The sequence below is a fragment of the Camelina sativa genome, chromosome 3 (genome assembly GCF_000633955.1).
Source record: "Camelina sativa cultivar DH55 chromosome 3, Cs, whole genome shotgun sequence".
NCBI classification, from domain to species: Eukaryota; Viridiplantae; Streptophyta; class Magnoliopsida; order Brassicales; family Brassicaceae; genus Camelina; species Camelina sativa.
The window spans coordinates 16,751,734-16,775,254 of record NC_025687.1 but is presented as its reverse complement, the minus strand read 5'-3'; the positions used below and the strand labels follow the sequence as shown (position 1 = coordinate 16,775,254).

General features: G+C 32.8%; 4 protein-coding genes across 6 annotated transcripts; all 4 read right to left on the bottom strand.

Moving 5' to 3' along the window:
• On the bottom strand, positions 11,177–14,009 carry LOC104777344 (4-substituted benzoates-glutamate ligase GH3.12-like). Of its 2 annotated transcripts, none has more exons than XM_010501571.2 (4): positions 13,540–14,008; positions 13,364–13,465; positions 11,977–12,749; positions 11,177–11,878 (listed from the first exon to the last, which is right to left on the bottom strand). In XM_010501571.2, exons 1-4 carry the CDS (start codon positions 13,806–13,808, stop codon positions 11,319–11,321), a joined length of 1,704 nt encoding a protein of 567 aa, XP_010499873.1. In that variant the 5' UTR covers positions 13,809–14,008; the 3' UTR covers positions 11,177–11,318. The 2 variants fall into 2 exon arrangements, with proteins under 2 accessions (XP_010499873.1, XP_019099353.1); XM_019243808.1 differs by having other exon boundaries at positions 11,740–11,843; positions 13,540–14,009.
• On the bottom strand, positions 15,177–18,797 carry LOC104777342 (cystathionine gamma-synthase 1, chloroplastic-like). Of its 2 annotated transcripts, none has more exons than XM_010501570.2 (12): positions 18,584–18,797; positions 18,139–18,227; positions 17,606–17,709; positions 17,400–17,473; positions 17,147–17,315; positions 16,990–17,049; positions 16,755–16,910; positions 16,582–16,668; positions 16,303–16,410; positions 15,716–15,811; positions 15,508–15,623; positions 15,177–15,420 (listed from the first exon to the last, which is right to left on the bottom strand). In XM_010501570.2, exons 2-12 carry the CDS (start codon positions 18,203–18,205, stop codon positions 15,297–15,299), a joined length of 1,161 nt encoding a protein of 386 aa, XP_010499872.1. In that variant the 5' UTR covers positions 18,206–18,227; positions 18,584–18,797; the 3' UTR covers positions 15,177–15,296. The 2 variants fall into 2 exon arrangements, with proteins under 2 accessions (XP_010499872.1, XP_019099352.1); XM_019243807.1 differs by having other exon boundaries at positions 15,196–15,420; positions 18,139–18,223.
• LOC104777341 (uncharacterized protein ycf45) lies at positions 19,624–21,668 on the bottom strand. Its single transcript, XM_010501569.2, has 9 exons — positions 21,486–21,668; positions 21,342–21,404; positions 21,180–21,257; positions 20,861–21,081; positions 20,701–20,773; positions 20,329–20,613; positions 20,082–20,225; positions 19,929–19,979; positions 19,624–19,848 (listed from the first exon to the last, which is right to left on the bottom strand). Exons 1-9 carry the CDS (start codon positions 21,636–21,638, stop codon positions 19,777–19,779), a joined length of 1,140 nt encoding a protein of 379 aa, XP_010499871.1. The 5' UTR covers positions 21,639–21,668; the 3' UTR covers positions 19,624–19,776.
• LOC104777340 (protein BEARSKIN1-like) lies at positions 21,916–23,390 on the bottom strand. The gene is made up of 3 exons (XM_010501568.2): positions 22,913–23,390; positions 22,556–22,824; positions 21,916–22,463 (listed from the first exon to the last, which is right to left on the bottom strand). Exons 1-3 carry the CDS (start codon positions 23,073–23,075, stop codon positions 21,969–21,971), a joined length of 927 nt encoding a protein of 308 aa, XP_010499870.1. The 5' UTR covers positions 23,076–23,390; the 3' UTR covers positions 21,916–21,968.

Here is a 23,521-nt window from a genome sequence, read left to right as displayed (position 1 = left end):
TTTTTTTTTTTTTTTTTTTTTTTTTTTGCTATTCAAAAAATGGTAAAACTTGCCGACAAAACAACAGTAGTAAAATTTGTTGACAAAAAAAAAAGCAACAGTAATAAAATTTAATAATAATTAGATTTATTTTACATTGTTAAAATGAGGATATAACGATGTTGTTTACAAAGAATGTCATTATTTCAATATCCTCATTTTAATAATATCCTCATTTTAACAATATTAAAATGAGGGTGTAGAGTTGTCTAGATAAATAAAAAAAACAATCCACAACAAATTATGTATGATTATAGGTGAGACACCCATTATAACTCAGCCGTCATAAGAATTTATGAGACCTTTCATTTTCCTTTAAGTATTATAACTCAGTCGTGAAGTAATATAAATCAGCCGTTTACTTTCAGTTTATTTTATGTAATAAGTCAACCACCAAACATTATAACTCATTTGTTATAAGAATTCTACGAAACCTTTCGTTTTCCATTGAGTATTATAACTCAGCCACCAAGTAATAAAATTTAACCGTTTACTTTCAAATTACTTTTTGTTAAAGTCAGCCATGAAACATTATAACTCAACCGTCATATGATGTGGCATAGTTTGCTGATGTGTATTTTTTAAATATTTTCGAAATTAATAATGAAAAATTAACCCAGGGTGATAACTGTAATTACACCCAGGACACTAAATATATAAGTAATTTTTAGAAAATGTATAATATATCACCAAAGCGTTTGCATTCTATATTTATATTAAAGTCAAAATTCCGTAATAACGACACCAATCTAAGAAAATATGGAAATTAGGATGCAATTACAAAGAAGATGAGAGAATTTGGTAGAGAGATTGAACATGTTTCATTCTTATATGTTTTCCATATAAGTAACCTAGCTAAGCATGGGTCAAAATGATAACAAAAGATAATCAATACTTAAAATTCAAACACAGTATATTACACATGAGTAAAGACATTAAAAAGTTGCATAGATTACAAATAATCAGTCCTTAGAATTCGACGTTATACATTAAAAAGTAGCATAGATTTCACATACAAAATACGTCTTCAATCTTGCTCGCCTTATGCCCATGTTCCTCAAGAGTCATCGTGATCTTCCATCACATACTTTATATAATAACGGCCAGCGAATTCACAGCTGAACATATAGTCAATGTCTTCATTGAATTATCCGAGTAAAAATATATTTGTTATAGATTAATACATTTACAAATTCGAAACTAATTTTAAACTTACTTGGCTTTGTGATTTTCCAAACTGTTAATGTTTGGATTTATGTAGATCCTCGAGGAGCCAAGACAATTCACAATACATGATGTACCTATAAGTAATTACAATTGTTATCAGACAGTTAGTAATATGTTTGTTTAAATTTGATAAGAGATTATAATTCAATATAAAGTGTAAGAAAAGAAACATACCTTCACAATCACCAAATTTCCAAAATCGTAAAACACAGAACACTGGCTTGGATTTATATGTGAGATGGCATTCGTTCAATCTCCAGTAATACATGAACTTTGAAGCATAATCTCTTTTTGCACAACACTTAAGTGTCTCATTCCTATATTTTTAGTTAAAAAACTAAATTATGATTTTTATCTAATTATACTAAGTGTCGTTGATGCACTTTAGAGATTCATACGGGAGAAACATAAGATCAGCTAAAATTTATTACCTGCCATTTAGGAGAGTGAAAACTACTTCATCATCATCGTTGATCATCCCAATTTCGGCAATTTCAATCCCACGGCTTGTTTTGTCCACAACATCAATTACACAGACAAATACATCTATTTTGCAATAAACAAATTTTTTTAAAATTATATTGATAAATAATTTAAAAGTAATTCCGAAACGATTCCAACAAATCGTTAAATGAAAAAGAACTAACCAAAAGATGAGCCGTCAATCGATCTTCCGTTATTTATGTCTTCAAAGTCTTTGAAACGAAGAATTTTTTTGGACTCAAATCTGCAAGTCTCATCATTTCCGTATCCTCCCAAAATTTGATATGGTAAAGATGTGGTGTGTTTCTCTCTTTGAGCGTAGGGTTGATGACCTTAAAATTATAAATGTCATACCATTCACCGTCGTTGATAAATCTTGGAATTTTTTTCATTGTTGAAGTTTCAACAATAGTTGCCTCAATGGTGTCACCCTTGCATGTCCAATTTTAAAATTGTGTAAGATTTTTTTTGAAATCAGAAAACGAAATGATAAATTCGGTATAAATTGTATGTGAAGTATAGAGAAAGTTATGATTTTTACCTTCTCATCTGCCAAGATAACAACCCTTTTCACAAAAAATTTGTGTGTAAACCAAATACTCAATACCTTTGCTTGTATCTTCCAATCGGTTCTTCCCGGACGTAAATCAGAAACTTTTGCGTAGATCATCTTTCTGATTACTATGAAAGCTTTTTGAGAGATTGAAAGTAGGGTTTTTTTATCTGTTTGTGGTAAATAAAAGATAGAGTGTCCAAGTTCTTTGTGGAACTCAAAGGTCTCATGATTAATCATCTTTCAAAGTTGTGACTTTATCATTTAATATTTTTTAATCTGTTTTTATAGTTTTAAAATAATTTAAATATTCAAACTCTTGTAAATGATCTTGTAAAGATTTGATTATGATATCAATCTAGTCATCACTCTCTTTTTGACAGTATACAATAAATAAATATATTTTGGGATATTATGTAACATTTTTGGGCAAGTTTAGGAATTTGTTTAGGTGATATGAATTTCACCCTATGGGAATTGAACAAATTGAACTATGTAATGTTTTTAGTTAACATTATGAAATGGTTTGAATTATTTTATAATATTATAATTCTGTAGTAATGATCTTTTTCTATAAAAAAACAATATAATTGTTATATCTCATTAATAAAGACATAACATACTGACCACGTTAGAGCATAGTAATATTAACATGGATACACACATGTAACATCAAATAACAAATAGTAATCCTTAAAAAAACCAATACAATAGATGATACAACAAATAAAACAATAGTCCATTTTTGGGTTTTAGGGCCCAAAATTTAATTAGATATCAAATTAGGAACCTTAGTTTTACACATTGTATAAATTCGCATATTGTAAAATTCACATATTTTAAAATAAGTTAAATTGTAAATATCATATTGTATGCTTTTATATTATCACGGAAGTTGTCACTCCTATCAAAGTATTCTTCACCTTCAACAATCGAAGTCTTATATCTTGGTCTTATACAAAATAATAATTTTGTATCAATGAGTGGTAGCTTTGCATGACTCATATTGATCTACAACTTTAAAGTTTTCAGCTCAACCCAATCACCAACATGAAATTCGGACACAAATCTGTCATAAACAACGCCATGAAAAATACACGGGATCTTATTACCCTATTAAATAAAGTAAATTTATCATATTATAAATAATTTTAAAATAAACCTGAATAAATGTTTAAAAGATGTAGTCATTGATTAAGAATATTAATATATAACAAACCTGATTATCAATTAAAATTTTAAAACCATCTCTATTGTTGAATCAAGCTGCAGTGTTCTTCCCATAAACACAAAATTTTAACTCGGATTTTCCATTCGTATTTTGAAGAATTCAAACAAGAAATACGATCGGTTGGAGAATACATGACATTAATATAATCTGCATCAAATGAAAGAAATAATTATAGTTTAATTAGATATTCAACATAATAAAAGATTTGAATATAAACGATAATGAGAAATCTTTAACAACCTTGGAATATGAATCAGACTCTCCAATTAAAATTATGGAAGATATGCTCTCACCAATGTATCTATATATATATATATAACCTTAGAGATGTATTCTAATATTTATATATATATATATATATATTAATAAATTATTCAAGATATATGTATATTTCATATATATACATTCTTTATGTTAATTTACCTTCTTAAACATTTCTCATTTACATCATCATCGTTTCAAATAAGTAAATTTTATATAAATTCTGTATAGATACCCATCAAATTAAGTAAATAAATATATTTATTTAACATAATTGTTTTCATCACAACCGTTACAAATATGTTAATATTTAGTAAAAATCGTTTTATATTCTAATACATAACTAAAGGTGATGATTTCCATCTTTATCACTTTACATTTTTATAACTGTAATTATAAAGATAACAATCCATCTAAATAAAATATATAAGTTTCAGATTTGTTAATTTGATATAAATCGTTAGTTCTATCTTATGCGATTTTATTTTTTTACAAATCTATTATTTACATCTTTATCGTTATAAAATTCATGTAAATTACTTTAATTTGAATATATGCATTGTTTTCATGTTATTCAACTATATTAAATATTTTTATATTTTGAAATTGATGTAAATATTTAATAGAAATGTATTTAAATAAATAAGTTTGACATATTTAGCACAAATCCAATCTTTATTAAATGTTAAACGATTTAATTATATGAAAGTCTTAAACCAAAAACTTCAATATGTATGCTAAAAGATCAAATATCAATTGATTAATAATTAAATTATTGATACATTAAACCAAATAAAACTAAAATCGAACTAAAATAAAGTAACAAATGTTAAAGGAATAAAGTAACAGATTTTAGGGTGAAACGAATTGTCTTCTCCTTTGATATTGGCTTCCATAACATCTCTTTGTGACACCAACCCGAAAGGTTTTTGAATTTCAGCATATGCGAATTTTTTAGTTTGGGGAGTGAATTGAATACAATCCAATCCGAGAATTAAGATCTTGAAGTTGTTGAAAAAATCATAACATCATCATTAAGATGATCCTCATTGTCGTATTCTTTAGGTACAACGTGTACGTTTGTTTTTTAAGAAATAATTAAAACATGGAATTATCCTCAAATAATTTATAATGAAACTCCAGCTATAGAAAATTAAACAATATCGTTTCTAAATACCCGGAAATATGCATGGCTATTACCGATAATTTTTTTCCTGTAAATATGGCAATTCAAGTGAAAATTAAATTATAAATACTCAAGATCACTCAAGAAAAAAAGTAAATACATTCAATATAAGAATTCTGAATATTATAATAATAATACATGATATTAATTAGAAACAAATTTCTTGATCGATTCATCTGGTCCATGATACCTACGTCAAAGGATTATCAAAGCAACCTCTACATGAACATAAAATCATCAAATTTTAAAACCTAAACAAAAAGCATAATAAGATACCTTTTTAAAAAGATGGACCAACAACAATCAAAACTTCATGATTTGTGGATGTTGTTCTTCAAGAAACCATTATATGAACAGAAAAATAAAAAGAATCATAAAAACAGTAATATACCTTTTTTTTAAAGAACAATAAGGTGAATCATAAAAATCTAAACAAAAAAGCATAACAATATACCCTTTTTAAAAGGTGAACCAACAACCATTAAAGCTTCATGATTGTGTGGATCTTGTTCTCCAAGAAACCACTATATGAACAAAAAAATAAAAAGAACAGTAAGATGAATCATACAAAACAGTAAGATGATTTTGTGGAATACAAATATAGATTTGAGAACATAATTTAAGAGTAGAGATTTTTTTTTCGTGTTTTGAGTTAAGGTGAAAGCAAACGATAATATTGTGTTTATAGTTGTAAATGACCTATCTTTTTTAGGGTTTACAGTAAGGTGGTGTATTGTCATCGGGTTTTTTTCGCTGCATAAGCCCATAAAATAGTTTAAGCCCATTAATTATCACAATTGGAGAATAAAACTGAACCATAGTTATAAAATAAACCCTTAAAGGATGTTTTTCCGAATACGACAGGGATATATCTAAAAATTCCCGTTTTGTGAATAACTTTTTGAGATATTAGATTAATTCAGCCGAATTTTTTGAATTATTTTTAATGCAAAAAATAGGAAAATTTGCGTTCAGGGGCAAAATATTTCAACACCAAGAGTATATTTCATTAATAGCAAAACGGTAATCCGTGTCTGAGAGTGAATGTGAGCACTTTCGACTTCTGCTTTAATATAATAGATGCCCATTATAAGACCTATTTTCTAAAAGTCTCTAAAATTACTATTTTCTAGATGCCCATCAAGCAAAACTCTCTCTTTAACCTCCTATATAAAATACCTTTTATTCATTGAAATAAAATACCAATATATTTTTCTTTTTTTATCTATCTATAACACGTTATCAGCATACTCTTTCAAACTAAAAGGTATTGAATTTTTAGTTGATTTATTTATTTACTTTCTTCTACATTAAGAATCATGTTTATTATCAACTCAAGGTTCATAATATCAATTCTTATATTGAAACAAACAATACACATAAACCGATGACTATTATTATATAAATCGGTGAAGTATGATTCAATGATTCAACGAAGAAGAGAATCATGCTTATTATTTGTTTCTTTAATTATCATACTATGATTCAATGATTCGTAAGAAGAGAATCTATTCTTGTTTATATTATTAAGCTATGTTTCAGTGATTCAAAAGAAGAGAATCTATTATTATTATTATAACGATATTGAACTGCTAGTGAGTCTAATGAAACGTGGTATACCCGTTGGTTTCGAAGATAAAAATTTTCGAAAAATAAAAACAGCAGAAATTAGCAATGGTGAAACAAAAGAAATAATTATGAAAGAAAAATATCTGCAAGAGACAGACATGACAAAGAAAGAAATTCAGCTACCTCATAATGAAGAGATCTCAGTTTATTATGTTTTTTCTGGAATAAAATGTAACCGAAAGCAAATCGACGTCGATGATATATTTACATACAATGTAGCAGTTGATGTTATGGATGAGGATCATGAACCAACGGAATGAAGTGATTGGCCAAAATGGAATGAAGCAATAGATGAAGAATTAATATCTCTTGCAAAGAGAGAAGTTTTTGGACTAGTAGTCTGTATACCTAAAGGTGTAAAACCAGTGTGACATAAATGGGTTTTTGTACGAAAGAAGAATGAAATTAGTAAAATTGCGAGGTATAAAGCATGTTTAGTTGCACAAGGTTTTTCCCAACGAACTGGAATTGATTATAAAAAGACATACTCTCATGTGTTGGATGCAATTACTTTCAGGTTCCTCATTAGTCTGGCAATAAAAGAAGGACTTGATTTACGCTTAATGGGTGTAGTCACAGCCTATTTATATGGACCATTGGAAAATGATATTTATATTAAAGTCCCAGAAGGTTTAAATTCCCTGAAGCAGTGAAACCTGATTCTCGAGATCAATACTACATAAAATAAAATTGATCTCTTTATTGACTAAAACAACCTGGGCGTATGTGGTATAATCGCCTTAGTGAGTACTTACTAAAATTAGGCTACAAGAATGACCCCGTTAGTCCATGTATATTTATAAAGAGATTTAAGGAAGGATTTGTTATAATCGTAGTATATGTCGATGATTTAAATATACTTTGCGGTGAATTTATTAGCAAGGTTTAGCTCATGCCCAACTCAAAGGCACTGAAATGAGATTAAACATATACTTCGTTACCTTCATGGTACAAAAGACATGGGTTTATTTTTTTCCAATTTATCCACGAAATATTTAATTGGTTTTGCAGATGCAGGATACTTATCTGATCCCCATACTGGTAGATCGCAAACAGGATATGTATTCACATGCGGAGGTACTGCTATTTCCTGGCGTTCTATGAAGCAAACTATAACAACCACTTCTTCCAATCACACAGAAATTTTAGCCATTCATGAAGCTAGTCGTGAGTGTGTATGGTTAAGATCCATAATTCATCATACACGAGAAGATTGTGGTATATGTGTAGGGAAAGATGCTCTAACAATTATGTATGAAGACAATTTTGCATGCATCGCACAACTTAAAGATGGATACATCAAAGGCGATAGAACGAAGCATATTCTACCAAAGTTCTTCTACACACATGACCAGCAGAAAAATGGCAATGTACGCGTTTTAGAGATTTGTTCGAGTGAAAACTTGGCGAACTTATTTACCAAGGCGCTACCTACTGCTACTTTCAAGAAGTTGGTTTATCATCTCGGATTACATCGTCTAAAAAATCTCTACATGTGTACTCATCAGGGGGAGTAGTTACGCGCTGCACTCTTTTTCCCTTAATCATGGTTTTTCCCATTAGGTTTTACTGGTAAGGTTTTTAATGAGGCAGTATTTCCGGCGCATTCTTAGTTACATTATTATAATGTACATCCAAGGGGGAGTGTTATGAATAATATATGGATGCTCATTATAAGGTCCATCTTCTAGAAGTCTCTAGAATTACTTGTAAACTAGGTTTACTTTGTCATCAAGCAAACGTTGAAACCCTCTCTTTGTACTTCTATATAAAAGACCTTTCATTCATTGGAATAAGACATCAATATCTTCCTCCTCTTTTATCTATCAATAACAGTAACAACGTTTTTTTCTTTCATGTAACAACGTTGTTGTGCGCCGTTGGTTGTTGTGTTTCTTAGTTACACACAAGACAATAGACAAACTGAACCACAAACAAAGCCACAACATCACCGTAGCAACCGCCGCCATGAGCGATTGGATATATTAAGATTGTATTTAGTAGTTAATATTGGGGACACGAAGATGGTTTAAATGTTTTGTTTTCTTAATCTTAATACAAATATATGTTTTAAAGGATATAAATTAAAAAAAAAAACATAGAAAATCAATAAAACAGAATTATTGTTTTAAACTTATTACAATTAGAACTGTTTGTCATAATTTTATGTATTAAAATTGTTTATCATGCATATGGAAACGAAAGATTCATGTATGTTATGAAGAAAGGAGTGTCGTCAGATCAATTTCTCAAAGTCATCTGTTCAATTTGACCACAAAGTCGACGCTGATTTACGTGGGAAGCTTTTGATATTTTTGGGTATTTCGAATATTGGGGGTATGGGGTTTTATTTTGGATTACGAGAGAGTTGGGTAGTTCCAAAACAAAGGTTTTCTCTTTTGTTCGGGAGCTTTTGCATACAAGGGTTACCTACCCATGTTATGTTATGTTTCCGCCTTCTCAAGACAATTACTTCAAAACTTACAAGTGCGGTGACAAATTATTGGTGGAGTTCCAATGGGTAAACACGAGGATTATATTAGATGAATTGGAATAAACTTTGTTGCAGTAAGTCTGAAGGTGGTATTGGTTTTTGAAATGTCGATGATTTCAATACCGTTCTACTTGCAAAGCAACTTTGGCAGTTAATAATAGTACCTAATTCACTTTTTGTAAAGGTATCTAAGGGACAATGCTATTGGAATTCTAATATTCTAGATATCATCAAATCTTACAGTCCCTCTTATGAATGGAGAAGTATGATGTATCCTACCTCTCTGGTTAAGAAAAGACTTATTAAACGAGTTGTATCCAGGACTTATGTTTCAGTATGGAATGATCTGTGGGTACCAGCTCAATTCTCGAGACCAACGTTAAGTAATAGGTCTGCTCAAGATCTTTCGCTTCAAGTTAAAATTTTGGTAGATATGCGGACGAATTCATAGAATGTTGCTCTGCTTAATGCTACCTTTACACCTGAGGATGTCTCCTTGATTTATACCTTACCTTTGGGAGATTGCTCCAAACAAGACGTATAAGACTGGCATTTCACAGAGTCGGATAAATATACGATTAATTTGGGTTACCATGTGGCGCTACTCAAGAACCAGCCAATTACTTTGGCCCTTGTTTGTGGCTCAAATATTATACAATTATAGGTTTTTGTTTGGAAGATAAAATGTCCGCCAAAAATGAATACATTTTATGTGGCAGATTGTGACAGGTTGTTTGTGAGTCCCAACTAATATAAGGAGATGAGGGTTAAGTTGTAATCTAGGATGTGGTATTTTTGGCCACCCAGAAGAAACAATCAACCATGCTTTATTTGAATGCTCACTAGCTCGTCAAGTTTTGGCCCTCTCCGAGGTTCCTTCCCTCCTTAGATATTTTCTGATGGTTTCATTATATGCCAATATAGATTATTTAATTTAGAGAGTACACAACGAAGTTTATGCCTCAGCTTTCTTTTGGATTCTGTGGTATATATGGAAAGCCAGAAATAGTAAGGTTTTTGATAATATAGACTTAAATGCTCTTGAGGTGCTACGCATGGCAGAGGCAAAGGAAAAAGCTTGGCAATTACCCCAGCTTGAGCCCTCACAGAAAAATTGAGATACCATTTCACTACACCACCCGCCAAGGGTGAACACAGCAATACTTGAGCCTTTTGTTTCAGAGATTCGGTGTTATATCGATGGGTCTTGAAAGGATAGTGATCAGTTTTCAGATATACGCTGAAGTCTGTCTCTTTTATACACTGAAATTGAAGCTTTTGTGTTGGCTATGAAGAGTATGAATGGCGCCGATAACCATGATATAGCTTTTCTCACTGACAATTCAAATTTGGTGAAGATAGTTTTTTCACCTTCAGAGTAGTTAGCGTATTCAGTTTACTTAGACGAGATTATGATTATTAGAGAAGAATTTTCGACATTTTCTCTATCTCTTATTCCATGTAATGCAAATAAAAAAACGGATTTATTGGCGCGATGAGTTCTTACCATACAACATTATGTTATTGTTTTCACCAATTGGCTCTTTTGAGCTAATCTATTTAAACTGTTGACAAAAAAAAAATCGTCTATGGAAAATCTAATTTAATCAAAATAAATTGTTCGTGGTAGAATCGTCTTTGTAATTGTAAGTCATAATATGTCCAAATTTTTTAAAATATATTTTCAGTATTATACTATACATTTTTCATTAAAGTAATTATTAAATAATTCAATTTTAAAATCATATTTAAAATAATAGAATACTAAATAATATAATTTTAAATAATTCATTAAATAAAAATTAAAAAAGTGTAGTCTGTCAAAAATAATTATTTTAAATTCAAAATATTTATAGTAAACAACGTATTTAATATATATTTTACATGACTATATATAAAAACCTAAAAAAACAAAACTCAAAATGTCAACCTAGTTGAACTGAAATATCTTCCTACCACACAAAAAAAAACATAAATTCACTTTGTTTAATCATAAAGTGAATTTATATATTTGTTTCATACTAAAAATGATGTTAATCTAGTTGAGATAAATAAATTATATACACACATACATAATACACACAAAACCACATCTTTAATTAAGATAATACATCGACCACACTTTTTTCATACAGTAATTAATAAATACATCAACCACACTTCTTAGACGCGCACACAAGATAGCATCATCATCTTCCGAATAGATCATATATGATCAAAGAGGAGGGCATTTATCGCTAAAGAAACGACCAAGAACCTTGTCTTCAAGAACTGTTAAAGCCTCCGAAGATTTTATGCATAAAGGAGTCTTGTATTGTGATATCGAAGAACCTTTTGAAACGAAAAAGTCCATGAGGGAATCGAACGTTCCTTGTTGCACCACTCTTATCTCTAGAGCTCCGATTGATCCATCTTTACTCCTAAATGTTTTATAAAGAGGACATAATGATTCCTCCATCACACAACAACATTTCACCAATACTTTGTTATCAAGTTCAACACCATCGATGTTTTTGTTGTTGAGTTCCCAGTAAAAAACATAGTGACCTGGATTCGTAGAAATATCTTCATAGCATGTGTTACCCATCAACATCAAATTCGAAGATTCAAGAACCAGTGTCGCATGATACAACGCCTTTAAAATATGCTCCTCAGTTGTTATCTCAGTCTGAATGCTTATAACCGTTTCTTTTCTACGTATGAATCGAAATTGAGGTGTGCTATTATAGAACCCAGTCACCTGTAAAATATCTCCAATGTTAAACCTGTGTAAACCTAGCAAAATAACAAGTAACAAAAGTTAAATCTTATGACTTGATGTAGATATATATTTTTTCTTTTCTTAAGTTTAAAAACACATTTAAATAACTTACCAAAATGATTTGTGACTAGTAGCTCATAGTAGCAACCAAGCTTAACGTTCACCAGATCAACAATGTCATCCTTGTTTTCCTCGTCAATCTGTTTGAACTCAAAATAAGATATATTGGGTAGACATGTGTATGAGACATCTTCTAGTTTGGATGAAGGGTCAACGTTGATCCCAAATATACTTTCCGATGACGCATAGAGCACAGAATATATAGGAAGTTTGTTGGAGTAAAAATCCATTGTAGGGATGTACTGAGTCATCGATCCTGTAACAACGCAATCGATAAATTTGACTTTGGGCCAAAGCCGTCGAATTATACCTTGCCATGATTTTTGGTTGCATTCGTCCTCAATAAAATTTGCTAATTCAGGATTAGGCCCTCCAAGGATGATAGTAACAGAGTCCCTGCATTTTTGGTCTGTAATCCACTCGCTAACATGACCATATCGTATATTACTACACATTTCTCTCCAGTGAGTTTCAAGAAAATTGATGGCACGTACCAAGATAGAAACAAAGTAAGCACTCATACTTGTTATTTCGTTTCTCTGGACGAGTCCACAGAGAAGATGACAATACATACTATGTATGTTGTCTGGGCATAATGTGACATCAATGGGGCTTGAATACAGCTCTGATGGTTGGTTCTTGAAATAATCGCTCTGTAAAAAACTCGAAACACCCCCAGAAACTGGCAAACCAGAAGGAGTTTTGGATAATGGTCTAGTGAAACCAAACATCATCTCCTTTTCTCGCTTGGCCCCATCCATATACCTACGAATCATAATCAAGGATGACAGTAAATGGTGATGGAGTTGTTACATATATAAAATATTATATGGGAATAATGGGATGGACATCATCTACTGGCAGTGTTTGGCGGGTGAACATTTTCTTCTGGTGAATGTCTTTTTTTTTTTTATAGGTCAAAACCTTTTGTGAGTGTGTAAGCCATAAATATGAATATGTATACCTCTAGAGAGTGTTATTCTACAATTATTCACATATAAGAAAAATGTAAAAGTGTAGGGTTATATATAATTGATAGTTTGTTTGTAAATTTATGTTGGAAAGTCACAAATGACACTTTTTGTTAAAACCTTAAAATTTATATATAATTGATAGTTTGTTTCTATCTCTCTGGAGTATGCAGTATTATTTTGTAAGTCTCTAAGCCAGAGAGATAGAATCACACCAACTATAAAGTCGGTTTTAGCTAGTCGTGTAAACGTCTTTGGTAGCAATAAAACTCTTATTTCCAAAGTCTCGAAACATTTATGATTTCGACGTACAGTTTTAGCCAATTACTATAATTTATGATTTGTTTAATTAAGGATTGTTAGCAACGTCCAAAAGGATAAAAGAACAAAATATTGAAAACTACTTACTTGGATACAAAGGGGGACGAAAGAGCTTTGTATAGCAATAGGTTCTCAAAGAAGATGTTGTTCATAGGGAATATCTTATGTTTTCCTCCTGATGTTCCGGAACTACATGATCCACAACCATTAGAGGAAAAATGTATAATAGCTTCATCGCCACGTAATCAAAAATAGAAATTTACCTTAGGAAAAATCCAGTGATGGAGTTGCCTGAAATGACATTTGAAGGCTCTCCGTTGGCAACACGTTCGATATAAGGCCTAACATCTTCATAGGTAATTACTGGCACGTTCTTTTTAAAAAGCTCTTTATCAGAACTTCCATGGAGGTAACGTTGGAGATATTCAGTGTTGGCGTTAAGTGTGAGTATCTGCTTCAATACATCGTCTTGTATTTGCTTCGCGTTCGATGTTAATGCCTCTAGATCCATGCAATCAAAACTTGGACTCATATTTGGTATAATATCTCTGATCGCCTGAAAATTTAAAGGTTTATTTATTTATATGATTTGAGTAGGTTAATCATATAAGTGACACCTTTTTCTTTCGACTCTACGGACTCTAAAAGAGGTAGACAAAAGTAAACAAAACCAACGACATTAAATTTTGGTTGAGAACTGAGAGAGATAAATAAGCGTTGAAGTGAAATAATGGATTATATTGCTATAAAGGAGGAAGCAGTGGGACGACATAAAGAATGGTGCATGTCCGAAAAATGGATGGTTTTGCTGACATAATGGACGCATGTCCGTCCGTGAGACAACACATATCTCTCTCACTTGACACATCACTCACTTGGACAAAATGTCCAGATTAGCTAGCTTTGACTCTCCCTAATGGCAATGCAAACTATAGAATTGAACACATGACTAGCTTAACTTGCTTGTTTTTTACGCCTAATTTGAAATATAATTCAACAACTTAATATCTTTAACTAAATCCGATGTAATCCTTATCAAATAATTAACAGAAATCATATAAATCTTTTTTCGTTTTTACTTTCTCTCAATCGGAATTTAGCTGAGTATATTTTAACATTATTGATGTCGGCAAGTAACGTTATTGATTCTCTTATTATCTTTTTATGATTTTTTTTTTTAAATCATAATACATAAATAAGATAATAAAATCTTATTATACATATGTTGTGATTCAAATATAAATATAAATATATATATATATATATATTACTTAATATAATACAACAAATGTAAATCATCATCGTATTATTTTGGTAACTACTGATAATAAAATATTAGGCATGTCAAATTGATTCAACTAATGATTATATAGAAAAAATTATCCCCGAGAGTGAAATTCTAGTTGGTACGTAAAACATGCATAGATATTCAACGTGACTATGTGGTATTGCAAAAATATATATACTTCCTCACGTATTTTTATAAATAATGTTTTTACTATTCAGAAAAAGGTAAACAAAAAAACTGTTGATTTCTTAATCCGTTTATATATAAACCTTAAACATCAAACTATAAAAAATACGAAGAGAGTATTAATCAACCAGTGGTGATATAGAAAATAATATAAGCGCAAGTCCTAAATTACAGTTTTACTTGCTGTTGTCTAACTCAAGAGAAAATTGTCTTTGTAAATTATCCCTAAATCCTTTCTGACTATTTTTTTCTTTCAGGTCCATATAGAACAGAGAACCTAAGCTTTGATACATATATGGAGGCTGAGACCAACTCAGGTATATAGAACTGAGATCTGATGGAATCGAGATATAAACATTTTTAAAAGATGAAGCGATGCATAAATTGATCAATATATAGAAACACACACTAAAAAAAAAAGTTAAAAAAAAAAACATTTTCATTTGAAATGATTAGAAACTTTGTTGAAATAGAAATAAAACAAATGGTACACGTGTTTGTGAAATGTTTGGGAAACAGCTTCGTTTACAAAACATCAACATTTATTTAGATGGTATCTAAAGCTTGAAGAACGTCAGCCTTGATGTCATCAAAGTCTTCAATACCAAAACTGAAACGAACTAAGTTGTCCTTGAGTTCATATTTGAGCCTTTCTTCTCGTGGTACATCCCTAAATCAAACCCCCACACATTTGTGTGTGTAACAAGAAATAAACAAATTAAACTAGCTATCAATGTTTTAGTGGGAAAGTATATACCAGTTCCTTGTGGCAGGTTGGTCCACGAAGCTCTCGCATCCACCAAAAGATGTTGCAATGTAAGGGATCTTCAGAGAATCGACGAATTTGATTGTAGTCTTGAGATCGCCAGCAACCTATTTGCAGATATAAAATGGAAAGAAAAAGAAAAACACATTTTAAGATTAAGAAGATTTTCATTAAAGGTATGAATGTGATTAGTTTTGACCTCGAAAGTGACCAGACCACCAAAACCAGTCATTTGTCGCTTGGCTATGAGATGTTCGGGATGACTCGGAAGGCCCGGGTAGTAAACGCGACTTACCTAACATGATTACATTGAATCCATTTTTGTTGTGAAATGATGATCCATTTACAAAGTGGAAGGAAGAGTTATCGAATCCACTTGAAAACGCTATGGAATATGGAAGACAAATATAAATGGAGCAAAGGTTATGATATATATATATATATATATATATATATATATATATTTTATCGTTCAATTTATATGTATGTGTATGTGTGTGTGTTTATATGTAAATAGTGGAGTCTTGATCATCTGCAAAGACACCTCAAAATCGATTCAGTGACATCTTATATATAGTACTAGTTTCCTCTTTTAATTTGTTTGATCGTTTCTTAACTTGCTAAGCAAGAAACCTCATTCCAAGTTTCTTTTCTTTCTTGCACAAGAATTAAGAACTGTATTTGAGTGCTTAATCATAATATATATATATATATATATATTAGTTTCTTTTATCATTTTCACATACCCTATATTAATAATGTGTGCAACCAAAAGAAAAATAGTACCTTGGGATGTGCTTCTAACACTTGGGCCATCCTCAAAGCATTTGAATTATGTTGTTTTACACGAAGATGCATCGTCTTCATGCTTCGGATGAGTAAATATGCGGCATTCTGTTTCTCGCAAAGACACAGTTATCCAAAGGTTAGAATATTGATGAATAGGGATGATACTGTATGAATCAACACATAAACAAAACTGTCCCAAACGCCAAACTGACACAAATTGAAATTTCAACCGATGTATGAAGTGGTCGCATTAAAGGGGGGATCAAGCATTTTTACAGGATTAAGCGTGCCTCCCAAAAGTTGATGCAAAATGCGAATCTTAGAAATCAACTTCGTTGAGCCAGATATGCATCCAGCAAGAACCTGGGAAGACACACGAAACAAATAATCAATATTTGGTAACCAGTTTTCTTAAGCAGTAATAAGGTTCTGCGTGCTAAGTTACACACATCATTGTGGCCTCCAATGTACTTAGTACCAGACTGGAGAATAAGATCAGCACCAAGAGCAAGAGTTCCTCTTTTGTGACAGATTTCTGACACTAACTTAATGTCCACACATCGAAGAAATGGGTTTGTTGGGGACTCAGTAAAGAACATAGAAACCTGTAGAACAAATCACAATTCATATAATCGTTTTCAACTTTTAAAGTATGCTACGAGAACTCATTGTAAGTTATAACACATTATGGTCATTCACTACAGCTTCGAGCCTTGCGGTATCATCAGAGTCAATCATAGTCACCTGGATGACATATATAAACACACACATAACAAAAAGGTGATCAATGAGTCGAAACAAAACAAAATTGAAGTGATGAAACAGGGTTTTAATTTCTTACGGTGATTCCCAATTTGGGAAGAAAAGTCTCCATGATCATCCTTGTCTCCTTGTAACAATCTGTAGTTGTCACAATATGACCATTTGTAGGAACCAATGCCAAAAGCATAACACTAATTGCACACATTCCAGATGCCACGACCAAAGTTGATTCAGCACCTTCAAGTGCACTAATCAAGAGAGCATAAAATGGACAACTAAGAACAATAATCATTTGTGGGACAGTAAACAAAGACATCAAGAGAGTGCGAGACCTAATCTTTTCTTCAAGTACCATAGTTGTTGGGCTTCCATAACGAGTATACTCATGACATACAATCCGTTGCTCCTGCAAAATTAAAAATAAGTCTATTTTTTGTAAAAATAGTTGATTAACTTAGTAGTCAACACACTATTTAAAGTTCTTTTTCCCCGATATTTAAACCTAGAAGCATATATATATATATATATATAGACGGACCTTGAAGTCAACCAGCTCGGAAGTGTTCTTGAAGAAGTAGGTCGTTGTGTTTACTACAGGGGTCGTGATCGAAGTCGTGTTTATTTCACGACATAATCTTTCACCTAATTATAAACCCACAACAAAATCCATTATTTTCGATTCTCCGCTTACGAAATGTCTTAAAACGCTTTAGGCACTTGCTAGGCGGTGAACGTTTGTTTAGTTACATTTTTCTTACGTCCATTTTCAAAGATAGTGGTCGATCGATAGAAGTAAATATTATATTGTACATGCGCAGATGCGCTCTAAGGAAAGGTACTAAACACCAAAAGCATATACTAGTATACTATACATGATTATTTGTGGCAGTGGGGGCATGCATGCATTCCCGCGGCTCCCTTATAAGAAAATTGTACATTTTAATATATATATATATAAAAAGATATCATATATATTGTCCAAACATATAACAAATTTCTAGTAATTAAGAGGTGACAAGAAAAAGAAAAAAAAATCAGTAAGGGTCGACAATATGAACGTAGGTAACGTACCAGCATGAACAGCCAAACTCCCATCGGAGCTCAAGAATGAGGGCTTCAAATTGTTTATCTCCCCCATCGGATGAGCTAGTTCCCTCTTTCTTTCAAATACAAACCAATTAAGATTTTATTGAATAATTTGAGTTAAATATAACAAAATTTTGACTAAATTTGAAGCCTGGTATAACATCCTAGACATCATGCAACACATAGAAACAAAAGCCTAAAGATCACGAAAAGGAAAAAGAATTAAAAATAACTCATTTACTTCTTTTTGATCAAATTGAAATTCACTTTCTAAACCGAACCAAAAATATATATATGCATGTAAGCATGCAAGGTACGGAATTTGTTAAGAGAAAGCTTTGAAAAACGCTTTTAATCTCCAGCCAAAGCACGACCTGAAAACATTATTTGACTCATTCAAGATCAAAGTGTTAATCAAAAGAAGACTTACGTTTGATCTATGAAAGCTCAGAATGTTATATTGGCCTCTATGGATTCTTAAGAGGATGAAGAAGCTAACCAAGACCAAGAAAAAACACTCACTTTGGTTGAGAATTGAGAGATATCTTTAGCTTTTATGGTTCAATCTTAATTGTTTTTACGTGATACATGGAAGGGCAAGCACGGAATCTTGACATCTTTAGCTTTGGCAATGGTATACTACAGATTGTCACGGGGAGAAATTCAGTTCATCAATCACAAGAAAACACTGAGACTGAGACTTTTGTTTGTTCATGTGACACATGTCCACCCAGAAGACAACACAACTGATCTCTCTCACTTGATACATCACTAACTTTGACAGAGCGTCCATACAGCTTAATGACTCTTCCTTATGGCCATGCAACCTATAGGAATTGAACACATGACTAGCTTAACTCTTAATCTTGATTAATTATATGCCTTATTCGACTTACAATTCAACCTTAGAAATTTACTAAACCAGATGCAATCATTATCACAAATCTTTTAAATTCAATTAAGCCTACTGACCAATAAATGTCATGAATCAATGAGATGGATGCACTTATAAAATCCATAATGTGAATCGAAACCTCTGGAAAATAAGAGAAAGTCTAGTCTTAACCCCAAACGTTACTTGAATCATTAAACTCAAACTCTGGAATATTATTACTTGGGAATTTCTACATTTCTTTGTCCTTATATCGTCTCGGATTTTCGGGTAAATTCTCGTTCTAATGTGTGTGCACGTATGAGACCTGTTTGGGTCGTTTAATGTTTGATGACTTTGATCAGACCTGCTGTATTGACCAGAAGTTGACTTCATATATGTTGTGTGAATTGAATTGACCTTGTCGATTGATGATTAAGTCTATTAAATTGTGATATATCATTATATCATGTGTGCTTAAAGTTGAATGAGATGGAGATTGAATCTTGCTTGTGTAACAGATAAAATGTGGACATGTGATGGGCTAAGTGCCACTAGGCATCGCCTTGTACACTTGAGTACGCATCGATACAAATGAGTATTTGAATGCGAATGAGATTACGTTCCTGATGGATGTAATGAGATGGATGCATTTGTGTTCTTATAATTATTTTATACATATGGTTTGTAATCTTTTGCAAACATTTGTGTTCATAAGAAAGATGCCCAAGTCTAATAACGATGAAGAAATTTCAGATGCCTTGCCCGTCATATGCCTTCCATCTTTCTATTACCACCTTGTACTCATCATCCCTTCTCCTCACCTAAAATCATAAGTTATAGAAATCGAATCATTGTTGTCGTATAATTCTAAACTGATACATTTTTGAGTGCTAGTATATACCTCAACCATGGGATTCCTTCCGCGAAGCAACATATCTACGCTCTTTTCAGTCTGGACGAGAGTGAAAGATGACAAGTTTACATATGATCTTTGATATTGAATGAGTGCAGGGCAAAGGCAATTAACAGATTGAGTTGTGAAACAGAGGCTTACTTGATGTGCAATCCAATAATCCCGTTCTCTCATCTCTATCAAGAAATAAAAAGTCGGTGGAGCTTTCCTCTCGAGAATACTCTTCTGACTCCTTCTCGCCCTCGCTTCTTCATCTCCAAGAGTGACAGTCTCAATGCCCCCAATCTACAACCAACAAAGAGCAGGAAAACAACATGAAAAAATCTTTGTGAAAACTAGAAGCAAGCGATAACACAGCATTCAGACAAGCAGTTTAAAAAATTATTACCAAATCTGAAAGTGTAGGATTCTTTATGATATTCTGGAGCTGCTCTCCATGAGCAGTGCCAATTAGCATCACTCCCCTTTCAGCAATGGAACGACAGGCAAGTGCTTCAGCTTCTGTGCCGATCTCATCAACAATGATCACTTGAGGCATATGATTCTCTACTGCCTCAATCATAACTTTATGCTGCAAAGATGGCTTAGGTACTTGCATCCTACGAGAACCTCCAATAGCTGAGTGTGGAATATCTCCATCTCCTCCTATTTCATTGCTAGTATCAATTATCACCTAAAAAAACGCAAATTACGCATACTTAATCACTTAAAAACGCAGAACCTTCATGCTAAGAAAACCTCAAGGTTAAGCAATACCCACCACTCTTTTCTGGAATTCATCAGACAATACACGAGCAATCTCTCGCAAAACAGTGGTCTTACCAACACCAGGCCTATATACAGTTTATCAGATTTAAAACGATCAAATCATCACCACGGAAACAAAATGAAACATAAGGAGTAGTGTGTAAAACAAGTACCGTCCAACAAACAAGATACTTTTGCCATAGTGAAGGAGATCATAGAGCATATCAATGTGACCACTCACAGCTCTCCCAACCCGACAAGTTAAACCAACAATGAACCCTTTCCTATTACGAATAGCTGATATCCTGTGCAATGTACCCTCTATTCCAGCTCTATTGTCAGCACCAAATTCACCTACCAGCTCTTGAGCATCCTCTAACTCTTCCATGGATACCTAAGCTAGTGTTTCCACATACATACAAAGTATCCAAAATTTAGAAGACACCAACATAACTCCAAGTCCCACTAAAAACACAACCAAATTAGTTTTACCTCGATGTTCCTAAGATACTGGCCTCCAGGTTCACCGAGATAACGTGCTTCAGGTGGTCTTCCCAAATCCATAATCACCTAACCAAAGATTTTCAAAAACTCTCATTCCATTTTTTTTAAGCTTTTCAAAATGGTTCTTCACGAAGAGTTAAAAACAATAACCTCTACAAGTTGGTTTCTTCGAGAATCGTTGAGAAGACGATGACGAAGATCTCGTGGAAAGATCTACAAAGACGCAAGAGTTGTTCAGATCAAACTGTAAGAACAAAGACGAAACAGAGACTTGATTTTTATAGTAAATTAGACCTTGAGAAATGCGCCGAGATTGTCGTCGACGATCATAGCGGAGGAATCTGGAAGAGCGAGGGATGAGACGGTGGAGGATACCGGAAAACGCCGGCGAATTGGAGGGAAAAAGCGACATGCTCCGCCTCCCCAAGAGACGCACACTCCGGCCATCTTTTTTCACTGCTCCACCGAGCGGATAAGGAAGACTCATTCCTCAATACCACCACCAAATTATTAAACGTATGGGCCTTTGGATATTTGGGCCTCTAGATCTTTGGATCTTTGGGCCTTTGATACTCTCCATATTATTATTGCTTTGTCTAGGTTTTTAATATCCTTTTTTTCCATGTTTTATTGGTACTTTAATCTGTGTTTTTTTTTGGTGTTTTTTACATTTCAACTAGTTGAAACATACGATTCTTATTAACGTTATCAATGAAGCAATTTGCTTCCTAATCACAAAATGAAATATTAAACATATAATTAGCATCTATTTAAAAATTAAAATAACCCGAGAAATCCGTTTTCACCGCGCAATGAAAGCAAATTCGAAGGTGGCTGGACCGACGACGAATTGGTGTTGCCTTCATCTTCAAACCTCATCGCTCTAGACGAATCCTGTTCATGATTCCCCATGTTACAATTCACCATTCCCCATTCACCAACTGTTTTGCATGTGCCGACGACCTCAACCCCTGCTGGCTCACACGCTTGCTGGTACTCGCTTTCCCTTGGAAGAAGAGCCAAAGAGTAGTCATATCCAATTGAAAGAGGCTTATGATGAGGCTGATGAAACATTGGTGGTTGAGGGTATTGATGAAGACCAATTTCTTCAGGCTTGTTAAGCTCAAACATTGAGATTCCTTGGTAAGAGCTTTCTCTACTGATGAAGCTACGAGCCTCAAGCCTATTGTTGTTGATACTTGAGCTAACATCATTCCCTACTTTGAACAGATTCTTCTTCTTGAACACTCTACAAACAACCCATCCATCTTCCTGCATTATTTATAGATTTTCTCATTTAATAAAAAAAAAAATGGACCGGCTTTCACGATTATGTAATGAATAAAAGATAGATTGATACATACACTAGGGTCATCGTCAGTGTCCTCAATACGGTACTCATGCATGATCCAATCAGTCTTTTGGCCGTGAGGAGCTCTTCCTTTGTAGAATACAAGAGTCTTCCTCATGCCTATCTTCTTGTAACAGTTTCTTATGCATTTGTCACGTCCCGTCGCCTTCCAGAAACCTGAGTGGGTCGCACGGTTCGTCCTTGAACCTGTCGGATATTTCCTATCCTTATGGCTGAAGAAATACCACTCGTTTTGCGGCGTTGATCCTATTTTGCATCTATCTACACACACACACACAAAAGTTCACGTATAGTAACTAATGAGAGAGTTAAATTATAATGGTATATGTTTATTAATCAATGAACGTACCTTGTAAATCCCACGGCTCAATCTGGTTCAAGTCAACCTCCTTGATGACTTCCATATCGAACTTTTCATAAGAAATCTTCTTCTTCAAGTAGTAATGAAGAAGTTCTTCGTCCGTTGGATGAAACCGAAAACCTGGTGGTACTCCTCCGTTAGACGAACTCATTTTCCGGTTTTGTAATGATCAGTGTATGTTTGAGTACAAAGCTTTAGATTAGAGATCTTGATTAGAATGATCTGCCTTTTGTTTAAAGCACTCCTCTTGTTCTTGGTTTATATATAGAGACGTTAGAGAAAATCTCAAGAGAGATTACACACACGTAATCGTCAACTCTATTATCACAAATTAAATAATCAAAAGAGTTAATAGTATGATGATGAAGAAGTTGACGGCCGGTGACAACGCCGCCGGAGAAGCTTCAAAAAGCTATCGTGAAAACTGAAAAGCAAGACTCTTCCACAGCATTTAAGCCGTATTACACTTGCGTGAACGTTGACCCTAGCTACTTGTTTATTCATTTTATAAAACGAATGATCCCGGTGAATTTGGAAATATAATTATCATTCTGTTAAGTTATTAATAACGAATCCGTGTTGAATTAAATTGTTCCG